The sequence below is a fragment of the Enhydra lutris genome, unplaced genomic scaffold (genome assembly GCF_002288905.1).
Source record: "Enhydra lutris kenyoni isolate GAN:26980312 unplaced genomic scaffold, ASM228890v2 scaffoldscaffold4, whole genome shotgun sequence".
NCBI lineage: Eukaryota > Metazoa > Chordata > Mammalia > Carnivora > Mustelidae > Enhydra > Enhydra lutris.
In genome coordinates, this window is record NW_019154088.1 from 18,558,131 (window position 1) to 18,574,149 (window position 16,019).

At 39.9% G+C, this 16,019-nt stretch overlaps 1 protein-coding gene across 1 annotated transcript in view; it reads right to left on the reverse strand.

Moving 5' to 3' along the window:
* LOC111158565 (transient receptor potential cation channel subfamily M member 7) overlaps positions 1–15,703 on the reverse strand; it is a 116,549-nt gene extending 100,846 nt beyond the window's left edge. Inside the window, exon 1 of the mRNA XM_022520679.1 lies at positions 15,439–15,703. Coding sequence (XP_022376387.1) covers positions 15,439–15,441 — 3 coding nt within the window. The 5' untranslated portion in view covers positions 15,442–15,703. The remainder of the gene's footprint in view (positions 1–15,438) is intronic.
* Positions 15,704–16,019: the final 316 nt, after the last annotated feature.

Below are 16,019 nucleotides of genomic sequence, written 5' to 3' on the forward strand. Positions count from 1 at the left end.
TAAATAAATAAAATCTTCTTTAAAAAATCAAACATATATACTTACAAAGGGCAAATTTTAGAATATGTGCATTATACCAAAATGAAGTTGCCTGAAAGGCAGGAGAGGGTTGTTAAGAAACATGTAAAACAGAATGAAGAGGTCAAATGAATGTTTTATCAGAGTTCCAGAAAGAGAAAAGGGAAAGAATGGGCAAAGGCAATGTTTAAAGAGATAAGAAGACTTTCCCAGAACTGATGAAAAACACCAATCTGCAGATTCTGAGAACCCAACATGAAGATAAAGAAAAAAACCTTAAAATACAGTTAATTTAGAGTAAGTCAGAGAGAGAATATTCCAGAAGTGATCTACTACAGTTACAACTTCATAAAATGCCTTGAGGCATATGTTTTCAAATGCAAACTCCCTGAAGACAGTGGTTGTTTTATTGTTTTGTTTTGAGTAACCTCTACACCCAACATGAGGATCCAATTTACAACCACTAGATCAAGAATCACATGCTTTTCGACTGAGCCAAGCCAGGCACCCCAGACAGTGGTTGTTTAGAATTTGCTCTGTATAACAAATGAAGGTCAAAGGAGTACAAATTGGGGAGGGAGAAGGAGGGCCGCCGGAGGTGTCTTCCTAGGTGCTAATGAAATAAGGACTCCCATAATACCACAAGCTACACTTGGCATGGTCTCTTAGAAAAACAAACTGGGATCACAGATTGCACACAAGGCAGCATCAACTATTCCACTTTGGTGGGAGACCCTAGATCAACCATGCAGCAGACAGCTAGGTGCAAGACGATAAGATACACAATGAGTAGTAGATTTCAAAGTCCTCCACAAGGAAAATATTCAGTTTCAGGAGTCACTGCACAAAGGGAAACCCAAAGCTATGACTCCTCTATTACTAGATATAATTTCCCAATCCACATATAATTTACCCATGTATCACATAAAAGATGCTGCCTAAAAAAATAGTTCACATCGCATCTTTTGTAAACCCTCTGCCCAAAATACAAATAACAAGATAACTTTACGTAGTAGATACAGTGTGTTTATCAGGCACTGTTCTAAATATTTTATATGTACTAACTCATTCTATGCTCACAGTAATTCTATAAATTGGGTACTATTAGTATCCCCACATTATAGATGCAGAGACTACTTAGGCATAGAAATTAGGGAACTGCCCAAAGTCACACAGCTAATAGCTTGCCCTGACTCCAAAACCTCTACTGATTTTTTAAGAAAAATTTAAAATAAGGATTTCAAGACCACTTGATGACATGCTTTAAATAAGCCACTGAGCAGAAATACATTAAAAGGGGAATTCCTATGTGATCATTCCGTATATAATTTTCTGAACATGGAAAAAAAGAAAACAGAAGGGCTAACATACTTCTAAACGGCACTGTTTTCTTGTTTTTGTTTTTATTTTTCAAAGTCCCAACATAAGCATACTTCACTTCTCTGCAGTTATGTAGCTAAAGAGTTGAGGCTTTTGAGTCAGAGTGTCAGGTTCAAACCCCTGCTCAGCTGCTTACGTTCTTTGTGACCCCAGGCAAGTTCCAAAACTCTCTGATCTTCAGATCCCTTATCTGTTCTTCCTTTCTTTACCTCTGCTGGGCTGGCAGCCAGCTGCAGACCCAAGCTCCACTTTCAGCTTCAGGTCCAGCTGGCTCAAAGGAACTGCAAGTTTGTCTCATTTTCTTTCTGGGACCAGTGGCTAAGGAAGGCAAGTTCTTCTCATAGTGTCTTTCAGTTCTGTTTCTCCCTAAAAGGTACTGTTAATTACTAACTACTGATAACTAGTATTAGCTTTTCCCCTATTCTGCTCCTTAGCTGCAGCCTGCCTGAAACAATGCTAGCTAATAGTTCAAATAGGGCTGGGGTAGGGATGGAGGAATCAGAGCAACAGATTTCAAAATGACTGCTCTCCAGCAATGAACTAATGGCCTAGTTAAGTCTAAATGCTGGTTTGCAAAACTTTGGATATATATTCACTGAAATACTCCTAAAAATGAATCACAGGTATATATGTGTCATAAAAACAGGCCTTGGCCAGATTTGGCCAACACGGCATGGTATATCAACCCAAGCTCTGAATCCCACAAAAGTGTGGATCTTTTCATGTTCCTCTGAGTCAATTCAATCCAACAAACATGTACCACGCCCTTCATATTCTTCTACATGGTTTCTTCAACACTAATATACCTCTACCCACTTCTACAATCCCAGCAGATCCTTGTATTAAGTAAGAGTTGCTTTTCATAATACAAAGCAAGATATGTGGGAAGAAAATGTACAATTCTTTGATTAAAATTATCTCCCACTGACCTAAACTTTGAGTGTTTCGTGAAATAAATAAATAAATGTTCTACACCAAGGGGGGGAAAAAAGAGTTGCTTTTCAGTGACAGGGGAAGAAAGGGTAGGGTTAAAGAATTTTAGGTGTTCATTAATGAAGTTATTTTTCTTGCAGCAATTTGAATAGAAAAAGCATTTAAGGGGTGCCTAGGTGGCTCAGTCAGTTAAGCATTCAACTCTTGGGGTTCTGGCTCAGGTCTGATCTTAGGGTCATGAAATTGAGCCTCACATCAGATTCTGTGCTGTCCCTACCCACTCCCAAAAGCATTTAAATAAAGCATATATATATACACACACATTATATATCTACACACACACACACACATAAAACCTGAACACCAATGAGCAAAAAATCTAGTACTCTGAGTACAAATATCTAGCTTTTTTCCAGAAACAATGGTCTTTTCTAATCACCATCAACCTAAGACACTTCAGTCACTTTAGGTATTGATTTTTTAAGTATTTTGATAAAATATATAACTACTCAAAACAGGAATGCTGTCGGGATTACAGGTCTTAGTACAAATCTTGCTCACAGATTAGTTTCATTTTACCATTCTTAATTCTAAACAAACAGCCAGTACTATCCCTTCACAACCTCAAATCTTCCATAGTAGTTTCTAATTGGCAAATCCATCCAAAACTTTAATGAAATGGTCTGCTAAGTCACTTAAATTGTTAATCACTCTTGATGCTCGCAAATTCTTACCAAATTTTGTGCCTACACTTGTATGTTTCAAAACTATCTCTTTCAGCTTCCTCAACATTAAGTATTCACCAATTTTGTTTATTTCAAGGGCTTACTGCCTTTCACTTTGTGTAGTTGTCAAATGTAAATATATTCTCCCCACACACAGCATTCCTGTTGTTCATGGCCCTCGTTTATTGCATTAGGGATTGGCTTCACACACCTGATAGCCACATACCCCAGGTAACAGTTACAAATCCTTTCCAATAATAGGTTTCTGCATTTTTTGAAATTCTGTTTCTGCTCTGCCATCAGATACCCAATGAAATGTGCCCTTAATTCTCAACACATAAATTCCGATTTATACTTCTCTTTTGCTCACCTGCATTACTGAATTTTACCAAGAGATGGCATACTCTAAACACAAACCTGAAAATTCCTAAAAAATGTTTTAAGTGAAGTAAAAACTAAATACAAACACAGAATGCTAGCACTAGAAAGAAACTTTTATTTAAAGATTTTATTTATTTATTTAGAGAGATACAGCAAATGGGCAGGAGGGGTAGAGGGAGAGGAAGAAAGAGAATCTTAAGCAGGCGTCACGCCCAGCACAGAGACCAACAAGGGGCCAATCTCAAGACCCCAAAATCATGACCTGAGGGAAATCAAGAGTCTGACACTTAACAGAGTGAGCCACCGAGGCGCCCCAGCCCTAAAAAGAAACATAAAGATTTGTGATCTTCAGTGGTTAAAGGACTGAAATTCTGGAGTCAGAGTAACCTGACTTAGAACTCTAGCTTAGTTATTTACTACCCACGGAACCTAAAACAAGTCTCTGACCTGACCTAATAATAATACCTACCTTAGAGGGCTGCTCTACAGATAAAATGATCCATGCAAGGTGTTTCAGCATAATGCATGACACACTGTCAAATCTCAACAATTTTTTTAATGCTTCAAAATTCCGTTAAGTTATAAATTCTTCCTGTCTTTCAGCAATAAGGGGCACATACATTATAAATAAAACTTCTAACATTTTACTCTCTCTGTAAGTTAATACCAGCATATCCTTCCTGCCTAGATGCTAACGCCAAAAATTGGGGGAAAAAATTAAAGACTGTTTTAAAAATTCTACTTCAAGGGGCGCATGGGTGGCTCAGTGGGTTAAGTCACTGCCTCCAGCTCAGGTCATGATCTCAGGGTCCTGGGAGCAAGCCCTGCATTGCATTGGGCTCTCTGCTCAGCAGGGAGTCTGCTTGCAGAGAGCCTGCTTCCCCGTCTCTCTCTGCCTGCTTCTCTGCCTACTTGTGATCTCTCTGTCAAATAAATAAATAAAATCTCTTAAAAAAAAAATTCTACTTAAAGGTAAGTGGAAATCAGTCTATTTTTACAACTAAATACTCTATGATTCTACATATTAATATTAGAAAGGAGCTGCAAGCTATGTTAGTTCTAGTAGACTAACCCTCCTACAGATAACAACCATAAACTCTGTATAAAATAAAAACAAAAAACAACTAATTAACAGTACTAAAGACCAAAAGCAGACTGAAATTGATTGGAGCCACACTTTAAATTAAAGAATAGCACTGAACGACCTTCTTATTTTTTAAGGCTTTTTGCCTGATAACAAGCTCTGCTCCACACTACTGAACAGCTAAATTCCAAAAGAAATCTCACAATCTTACTGGCTTAAAAAAAACACATATCAAGTCCAAGGTGACAAGAGCAGCTGAAGAGATGGGAAAAGGTCTTCAAAGGAGAAAGTCACATAAAGGGTATCCTAAATACTGCATATTAACTCTGCTCAAATCTCCAGCAGACCTATAATGTATGTGTATATGGAGCAGACTCCAGGTAGCATCAGGCTCCCTACTCAGTAGGAAGTCTGCTTCCCACTCTCTCTCTGCCCCTCCCTCCTGCTTGTATGCTCTTTCTCTCTCGTTCTCTCTCAAAAAAAAAAAATAAATAAAATATTTAATAAAATAAAATAAAATTTCTACCAAAAAAACTGAGTAACTATGACCTCGGGGGAAAAAAGGCATATACTATAAAGCAAACAATGATGGGACACAAGCTGGCTCAGCTGGGGTTGAGTTCAAGCCCCACAATGGGTGTGGAAATTATTAAAATAAAACTTTAAAAAAACAAGAAAATACTGATAAATTATTACACTAAATTAAAAAGCAATGCAACATCAACAGCCTAAAAAATAAGTAAACAGCCTACCATTAACCAAGTGAAAAATTAAAAAGCTACAGGCTGGAGAAGATATTTCAGCTCATAAACCACTCTCCCCCAAAGTTTTCAGGATACCTAAAGAACTTCTACAAGTAAATAAATAAGAAAAAGATAATCCAATAGAAAACTGAGAAAAGATTATAAATAGGCAATTCACAAGAGAGGAAGGAACCACCACCAAAAACCCATAACCTGAAATACTCAGTATTAGTGGTGACATGCAAATTAAAACAATGGGGAACTATTTCATATTCATGAGTCCAGCAAAATAAAAGAACCAAATCAATGAAGTGTGGCAAAGATATTGAAAGAAGTAGGAACTCTCATATATTTTACAGGAAATATAAACCACACAACTACTTTGGTCAACACTTTAGCAATATCTATAAAATTGAAGATGCACCTATCCTATGATTTACAATTCCACTTCTATATATATGTATCCTAGAAAAATTCTCACTTTTGTACAAAAGATGACACATACAAGAATGCTTTATCATTATATGTAAAAAACTGGAAATAATCAAACTGCCTAATAACAGTAAAATGGACAACAGTATATTCATATAATATACAGCAGTTAGAAGAGGCAAACTAAGTACGCACAGCAAGGCTGTTGTGCAGAGAAGTAGACTGTTAACTTTGAATGGAAATAAACACAAAGAAAAATAAATAAAAACAAAATAACAGGAGTAAACTAGACTTCACATGTATTATTAAGATGAATAAATCTCCAAAAACCTAATACTGATTTTTTTAAAAAGTCCACAAAAAGTCCATATATATAAAACTTACAAATATCAAAAACTTACAAAAACCAAATATATGTGTTATATATTCTCTCTCTAAAGACATATGTGTGTGCATATATGTATGTTTGTATATATACATTGGTATATATACAACACTACAAAAGCATGCAAAGGAACAACAGGATGATAGTTATGTCTGCAGAAATGGAAAGTGGAATGGGATTTTTTTTTAATTTTATTTATTTATTTAACAGACAGATCACAAGCAGGCAGAGAAGCAGGCAGAGAGAGAGGAGGAAGCAGACCCCCTGACGAGCAGAGAGCCCCATAGGGGGCTCGTCCAGGACACTCACATCCTGACAGGAGCCAAAAACAGACGCTTTAAACCCACTGAGCCAACCAGGTGCCCCTGGAATGGGATTTTAGATGGAATACATAGGAGGTTTCAATTTTATCTGTTGTATTTTATTTCTCAAGCTGTGTGGTCGGTAACATGGATGCCTATTCTATTATGATCACACTTTCATCTAACTGGATTCCATAGCAAAAAACAATTACTAAAGAATTCAAATTACATACATTTAATTTAAAATGTAACATACCAGCAAACAGTACAATTTAGATTCTTCACTTTTATTCCTGGCTCCTTGTTGCCTAATAAAATATTTTTCCCAAAGTGACAAAATCTGTTGAATTAAATGAATCTATCACATTAATCTAATAACAACTGATATGTTTCAGATGATGCCACAAAAGCTAATTCTGAAAAAGAGAAATCTGAAGAAAATATTAGGACATTCTGTATTATAAAACTGCAGCCTTCATATGCAGTAAACCATATTAAACTATTATCCCTAAGTAGTATGATACTTTGTTGATAACATTCATATTAGGTTTCTAGAGTTTTTACTCAGGAGTTCGACCCATCATAAAAATCTACTTAGTTTAATTAATAACTTTTCCAACTACTAATGATGCCCTCTGACTAGTAATTCTCTGTATTTGTCAATATATTGTCAAATATAATGTATATATGTAATTGTCAAATATAATGTATATAACTGAATTTTGAACAATCTCTCCTAAGATTATTACATAGAAATTTGGTAATAGGGGTGCCTGGGTGGCTCAGTCGGTTAAGCGGCTACCTTTGGCTCAGATCATGATCCCGGGGTTCTGGGATCTAGCCCCACATCGAGCTCCCTGCTGACCAGGGTGCCTGCTTCTCCCTCCGCTACTCCCCCTGCTTGTGCTGCCAAATAAATAAATAAAACCTTAAAAAAAAAAAAAGGAATTTGGTAATAAAGGGAATTCTAACTTTTATAGCATTTGAGGAAAAAATATGGTAAGATAAATTTTAAGGTGACACAATTAAATGACCTTAACTTTTTACTTACAACATCAGCCATCTTAGATCTCACAAATATACATGCCTCTGAATATTAAGGTCCTTCTCCAAGTGCCTAATTTGATGAGTCAGTACCTCCTCTACCACTTATTGGCCTTATGACCTTTAGTGAGTGACTATGCCTGTCTGTTACTTACATTTATAAATAATGGAGGAAAAAACAGTGCCTACTTCATAGAATTTTGAGCATAACAATATGCAATGATATATGTAAAACATTTAGAACAATAACCACAGCTAAATATTAATACATGTTAGCCAGTATTGTGAAAATCTATCTAAAGCCTATTACACACTTTCCTTAATCAAGAGTGCCTTCTGGGTATTAGGTATTGTATATGATACCCTTCAAGACAAGGAAGACCAATGGTTCACATACTGAAGAGTAATTTACAACCCTATCTTTCCAGCCTAGTTAATGTTTCCTCAGTCTTACAGTAACAGTCTGCCTCTCAGATAACTTTCCTTCTATGTATTCCCAATGTACTACCAAACTGTCAGAGGAAAATAGGTAACTAAACTTAATAAATTTCACTTTGTATTTTTCAAACAGTGAATTCTGGGCTAAAGGTTGATATATTCCCAAAAATGGCTAACTCAGAAGTTTTTTTTTTTCCATGAGGAGCTGGGTTTCCACAAGTTGTGGTTTCCAGCAGTCTGGTAGCTAAACAGTTGAGGTGTTAAGTTATCAACATGTATCAACAACATGTTTTCATGATGCAAGGCGGGACTAATAGTGCTTCACAAATTCAATACTATAATCACTCCTTAGATCAAGTAGAAGAAAGATTATCATCTCCTTTTCACAGACAGAGGATAACAGTAGTGCTCATAAAAGAGTCTGATTTGGGGATGCCTGGGTGGCTCAGTCCATGATCCCAGGGTCCTGGAATCAAGTCCCACATCAGGCTCCCTGCCCAGCAAGGGGTCTGCTTCTCCCTCTGTCTCTGCCCAGCCCCACCACTCTGCTTGCGCACCCTCTCTCAAAATAAATAAATAAAATCTTCAAAAAAAAAAAAAGTATGATTGGGCAAAGATGCTTATGTGAAGAGCCAGGTCTACCAACTTCAAAAAAAAGTGCTTACCTCCATACACTGAAATTTCTTCAACAAGGTTCTAAAATCTGTAAATGGTCAAGAAACTTAATACACATTCCCTCAAAAGACCCAGAGTAATTTTCCAAATCTAAGATAAACGGAACCAAAGATTCAACAAAATGACTGAAAGTTACCAGCTTAACTCAAATTTGAACCAATCATTTTTTATAAAAAAAAACCAGGGGGCACCTGGGTGGCTTAGGTGGGTGAGTGTCTGCCTTTGGCTTGGGTTGTGATCTCCAGGTCCTGGGATCAAGCCCCATGTCAGGACTTGAGCTCAGTAGGGAGTCTGCTTCTCCCTCTCCCTCTTCCGTGCTCGTGCTCTGTGTCTCTCTCTCTCAAATGAATAAATAGTCTTTAAAAAAAAAAAAAAAACAGAAGAGGTCCAATTTTCCAAGTCAAATATTTCTTTCATATTCAAACTAATCTAATAATTGCAAAACTCCTTCTAAAAGTGATATATATCTAAGTTATTTTATATCAACTCAAATAAGTAACTCATATCAAGACCCACAGATAGCCAAATAATGCTCACTCTAAGCTAATCTCTATTTTTCTGAATTTGGGCACCTCTAGATACCAAGCTTAAAACAGGCACTTAATAGCCTGGATGGCTCAGTCATTTAAGCGTGGCACTCGATTTCAGCTCAGGTGATGATCTCAGAGTCCTGGGATCCAGCCCCACATAGGGCTCTGCACTCAGCAGGGAGTCTTGAGATTCTCTCCCCATCCCTCTGCTCCTGCCCCCAACTCAAGCGTTAGTGCTCTTGCTCTCTCTCTCATAAATAAATCTTTAAAAACAAACAAACAGGGGCACCTGGATGGCTCAGTGGGTTAGAGCCTCTGCCTTCGGCTCAGGTCATGATCCCAGGGTCCTGGGATCCAGCTGCGCATCGGGCTCTCCACTCAGTGGGGAGCCTGTTTCCTCCTCTCTCTCTGTGCCTGCCTCTCTGCCTACTTGTGATCTGTCTGTCAAATAAATAAATAAAAATCTTTAAAAAAAAAAAAACAAAAATAAAAACAGGCACTTAAGGAGGAGTCACTTAAAAAAAAAAGACTGTAAAATTTATCATATACTGAAAGGTTTCTCAAAAAAATAAGGGGACGGGTGTTGGGTGGCTCAGTCAGTTAAACACTGGACTCTTAACTTCCACTCAGGTTGTGATCTCAGGATCCACGTGGGCTCTGCACAGGGTGTGGAGCCTGCTTGAGATTCTGTCTCTCCCTCTCACCCTGCCCCTCCCCTACTACCTCTAAAAAAATAAAGGAAAGAGAAACCTAGAATGAAATAACAGATCAATGGCAATAATCATCAATGGCTACTACTAAAACTATTGTGTAAATGTCTAATGTAGAACTTTACCACTGAAAGATCAGGCAGCTAACAACAGCAAACCCACTGGTCAATCCTAACATAAAACAAAAACAAAAACAAAAACAAAAACAAAAACAAAAAACAAAACAAACCCAGAAAGCATGTGCTTCTTGTGATGCAATACAAGATACATAGCACAACCTGTGAAGTACTCTTGCCAAAATATCATACTACAATCTGATCAAATCCCCAGATTAACCACAGGAAATAGAGGAGAAACAAGTTACATCACACGATATGGATGCATCCAACAGAATCCAAACTGTGGGAAATTCTATAGGGCAAATGATCTGGATTTTTCTCACTAAATAAATGGTAAGTGACAACACACACACACAAAAAAAGGGGGCTGCTACAGACTGAAAGATTTATTTATCAACCAGATGCTTTATGGAATTCTTCGGATGCTGATTTAAATAAACAAACCAAAAGAAGAAAAACATGAAATAATCAGGGAAATAGGCCGAATATTTAATAATATTAAAGAATTAATAATTTTTCAAGTGTGCTAATAGTAATGTGGATGTGTTAAGAATCATTTTTAGAGATATACACAATGAAGTATTTACAGATAAAAAAATGTCTGAGATTTGCTTTTAAGTTATCCATTTGAGGAGGAATGGGGGGAGTAATAGAAGACCCAAAATATACATTTCAAACTGTCAAAACTGGTCATGGATGTATGGTGAATCATTCTCCTATTATATTTCTTTATGTATGAAATCTCCTCTATTAGAACGATAAAGAGAATATCAGAGCACTAGACCAAAAACATCTGATTGGTGGAACTCTCAAATTTCCCAACTGCTTGCGCCTCAATAGACCTTCATTTAAAAATAAAAACTGGGGGGTGCCTGGGTGGTTCAGTGGGTTAAAGCCTCTGCCTTCAGCTCAGGTCATGGTTTCAGGGTCCTGGGATCGAGTCCCACATCAGGCTCTCTGCTCAGCGGGGAGCCTGCTTCCCCATCTCTCTCTGCCTGCCTCTCTGCCTACTTGTCATCTCTGTCTGTCAAATAAATAAATAAAAAATCTTAAAAAAAAAAAACAAAAAACTGGGCGCACCTGGGTGGTTCAGCAGATTAATCCTCTGCCTTCGGCTCAGGTCATAGTCTCAGGATCCTGGAATCGAGCCCCACCACACTCTCTCTCTGCCTGCCTCTCTGCCTGCTTGTGATCTCTCTATGTCAAACAAATAAATAAAATCTTAAAAAAAAAAAAAAAATCAAAACCAGGGGCACCTGTGTGGCTTCGTTGGTTAAGCAACTGCCTTGGGCTCCAGTCATAATCCCAGGGTCCTGGGACTGAGCCCCTCGCCTTGCATCAGGCTCCCTGCTCACCAGAGGGCCTGCTTCTCCCTCTCCTTCTGCTGCTCCCCAGTTTGTACTCTCCTGCTCTCTGCCAAATAAAAAAAAATCTTAAAAAAAAAAAAACAACCAAAAATGTACATTTTAAGTATTGCCTTTAAGAATTACATTTGCAGGGGCGCCTGGGTGGCTCAGTGGGTTAAGCCTCTGCCTTCAGCTCAGGTCATGATCTCAGGGTCCTGGGATCAAGTCCCGCATCAGGCTCTCTGCTTGGCAGGGAGCCTGCTTCCTCCTCTCTCTCTCTATGCTTGCCTCTCTCCCTTCTTCTGCTCTCTCTAACAAAAAAAAAAAAAAAAATTTTAAAAAAAAAAAAGAATTACATTTGCATATTTTAAGTAATGACTTCAAGTAAAACATGCTTTCATTTTATGTCTAGTTCTTATTAACTGACATTTGCCAGTACACACATATACTTTAGAGCACACAAAAGTAACCAAGTTCTAAATATTCTAAATCCTAAACATCTCAATCAATCTGTTCCTCCTTCCACTGCTTCTTTGTTTCAAGACCTTGACACTTGATCAGAGTCTTGCTATAGCCTCCTCCTTTATGGGTCTCTCTTTCCAATTTAAACACACTCCACTCACCCCCATATTATTTCCTTAAGTGGATCCCCAACATCTCCGGTATGAAATCCAAACTTCTTTTTACGACATTCATTGTCCTCAGAAATATGGTCCTTGGGGCACCTGAGCAGCTCAGTCAGTTGAGGGTCCAACTCTTGGTTTTGGCTCAGGTCATGATCTTAGGGTTCTGAGATCGAACCCTGCATCAGAGTCTGTCTTCAGCAGTGTATTTTGTTTGAGATTCTCTCCCTCTCCCTCTGTTCCCCGCCCTTACTCACTCATGCTCTCTCTTTAAAATAAATCTATCTTTTCTTTTTAAGATTTTATTTACTTATTTGACAGAGAGAGAAACAGTGAGAGAGGGAACACAAGCAGGGGGAGCGAGAGAGGCAGAAGCAGGCTTCCCACCGAGCAAGGAGCCAGATGCAGGGATCGTCCCTGAGCCTAAGGCAGAAGCTTAACGAATGAGCCACCCAGGCTCCCCATACATAAATAAATCTTAAAAAAAGAAAAAGGAATCTGGTCTTTGTCTCTAAAACATTTCCACCAGTACCCAATATCATCCCATACTCCACTCATTCCAAACTGCTTAAAGTACATGTACAGTAGTTCCCAGAATAAACTAAGGATGCTCTTCTCTTCTAAAGCTCGGTTTCCTTGGACTAAAACCACCAACTCAATGCCCCTATTTCCAGGTTAATTCCAATTCCTACCAACTCTGTAAGACTCACCTCTACCATCAGCTTTTGTGCAACCCCACCCAGACTTTCCTTTCTCTCCTTTATTACCCCATATTTTCAAAGTAATCTATGCAATAGTATCGGACCACCCTTCTGCTTTTGCCTATCTGTACTGCCTTTCAAAACTATTAAGTACCACAGTGTCTGCAATACAGTAGACGCTAAATTTTTGCTTTATGATGTATGCATCCTCCACTGACAACAACATCTTTTATCAATAACTAGAACATAAGCTGTTTGAAAAACGGAAAACTTGTCTAACACATGGCACTCCAGTGCCTATCACAGTGCTTAGAATATATGAGTAACTGGGATGCCTGGGTGGCTCAGTTAGTTAATAATCTGCTTTCAGGTCAGGTCATGATCCCAGGGTCCTGGGATTGAGTTTCTCATCAGGCTCCTTGCTCAGTGGGGAGCCTACTTCTCCTTTTGTCTGCTGCTCCCCATTTGTGCTCTCTCCCTCTTTGACAAATAAATAACATCTTTTAAAAAAGAATATATTAAACACTAAATAACCAAATACCAAATAATAAAACAAATATTTCTGTAGTCATGGTGGACAATTTTGTACAAAATTTGATTCCACTCCAGTTTTTAACTTTGTTTTTGGTATCTTGTTTGTTTTGTATGGTGTTTTTTTGGTTAGCTGGCTGCTTAAATGTGTTTTTTTTAAATGCAGGAAAATTTTGTATGCTTTCTTTTAGTGTCAAAGAAAAAACTGATTACCAGAAGCACATACTTTATTTTTTTTGAAGATTTATTCTGATTTGAGGGAGAGAGAAAGAGCTAGCGTGCCAAGTGCTCAAGCTGGGGGAAGGACAGAGAGGAGACAAGCAGACTCTCCATTGAGTGGGGAGCCTGGCACAGGGCTCGATTCCAGGACCCTGAGCCAAAACCAAAAGTCAGATGCTTAACCAGCTGAGCCACCCAGGTGGCCCCCAGAATCCAATACTTTAACAGTTTACAATAAGAACTATAGTGTAGATACAACACACTTTGTTGAACTTTTAGGTCACACTTTGACCTAAAATTTGAGGAGGCTCAACAAATTATCATTATTGGACAACCTCAGTTTTCAGTTTTAAGTTTTCACTATGGTTTAATTGGAAATTGTAAAGAAAGAAAAAAAACACACAGCAGCAGTCAGGACTCAAGCAACGTAAAAAATAAAATCAGACCCTCAATTTCAAATTTTACAATGAGAATTTCTCCCTGGAGAATCAACAGGATTGTATGCATGTACAACCAACACTGAGTTAATATTATGTGTCACAGACAGTGCACAACTTATGTATATAAGCTTAAGTTGGGGGAGGGGGGCATCTGCCACCAAAAAAACCTGGACATAAATGAAAAGACAGCAGGAACAGGAGAAATTCACACTACATCTTAATTTTTGAAGGTTGGGTTTCAAGGCAGGTATGATAAAGACATTAAGAGGCTGAATTTAAGAAGAGCATCTGAGGTAAGACTAAGAAATTATAGACTTTCACTAGAAAGTCATTAGAAATAAAGCTATCTGCTTTGAACATGATGAATCATCTTGATTTCCATTTTCTAAAGTATCTAAAAACGTTTTTCAAAATAGTGAAAGGGGTGTGCTCAGATTTATGCTATTTACCATAAAAAAAATTTATACACATAACTGAAGAGTCAGTATTAATGGTTTGCTTTTTTCATTAAAAAGACACTATGGTTCAACTTTTCCCTCCAAAATAGATTCTCTTAACACCCATTTAATTAATAAATTTAAAAATCTGGTGTCAGCAACCCTTTTTTTAAAATTAAGGAAAAAAATAAAATGATGCTTTTGTTGACTTTACATTACCACATAAGGTGGAAAATAGTGTAAGGTGCACTATTTATTCAGAGTATGACAATATTCGTGGTTTCACTTTTGTATGGCACTTGAATTAACTTCTGGAGAAAAGTAAACCCTGCCAGACTCCAGCAGAGGGAGAGACGTTTGCATGAAACCTATCAAGTACTGACCAGAAAAACACTTTGCTCTTCAAGTCCCTGATCTAAATTACTTTCTTTGTAAACTTCCAATCTGACTCCTGGCCTTAACAACAACAACAAAAAGCTCCATCAAAAGCTGCAATGCACCGAATCCCTGTCTCCACTGTACTTGGTAGGTTTAAAACCCTTCTCTAGGGCAAGGGATGAGAAAGTTCGACATAAATACCAGTAACACATCGCCTCGGTACCTACAGCAGCGTCCCAATAAAAATCCTTAATTCTTGCTAAGGAAAACTGGAAACCAGATCTACCATCAATATCGTCAAATCCCTCCTCTTTGGCTCCAGAAGGAAAACGTACCTGTGGAGTATCCGCTGCGCAAGCAAATACGGCACAGCTCCAATCCCGTGTCCTCTATCCCTTTTGTGTTTCCTCCCAGCCCTCCTTCCCTTTCCAAGACGAACTTGAGCAGAGCATTTGGCTCCCTTATCTGCCAGCAACTGGCGCCAGGAGGAACGCGCTCCCGGGAGATGCGGAGCTTGGAGGCTGAGCGCTGCGTCTGGCGCGCTGCGGCCCCTCGGCTCTAGCAGGTACTCCCTGGCTCGCGCCTCTGCCGCCTCGAGGGGCCCTCGCTGGAGCCAGGTCCCCGCTCGGGGCATTCCCGCGGCGAGCTGTCGTGCCAGATTTGCTACCTGCTTCCTGCCCCTCACCCCCGAACGAACTGCACTCCCGTCCCGCCAGGGCAAGTCCGGAAGCCTCAAGGCAATTCCGGGCTCCTTCGCCAGGAAGCACGGCTCCGGACGCACACTTGCCAGTCAGGTCCAACCCCCTTCCCTGCCAGCCACCCCTCAGGGCCATTCCCCCGCCGGGGCCTGCGTGGGTCCAGTACCATTCTCCTCACGGGGCGGACTCCGGAAGGGCAGCAACTCCACCTCCTCCTCCTCCGCGGCCTGTAGCCATCTATTGGGAAGCGTCTCCGGAGGCGGCAGCAGAGGCCGCCGGACAAGGACAGCCCAGGGAAACCTTCTCAGAACTAACTCAGCTCCGGCGCTAGCAGCAGAAGCTGAGTCTTTCATAATTGTGCGACCAACTCCTCCGGGTGACTGGCCACAGGGACGCGCCCGCGCCCGCCTCCGCCTCCGCCGGCGACGGGGTCGGAGACAGACCACGTGAGGGGCGCGTCGTGTGCGTCGCCGCCCGCGGGCTGGGTCACGTGAAGGGCGCGCGCTCCCTCCCGTCCAGGCCGCCTCTCTCCGTGCCGCGCGCACGCGCCGGGCATGGGCGCCTCCGCTTACTGCTCCGGGTTTCCCGTGGAGGGTAGGGTGATTGCTCAGGGTCTCCATTGGCTACCTGGGCGGGACTCGCACCGACATGTGTACCCCCTCCGGGAATGGAACTCGAGGGAGCTATAGTGAAGGCTTAAGGTTCCGGGCCTCTGGGATCCAGCCTGGAGTTGCGGCGTGGTCTCAT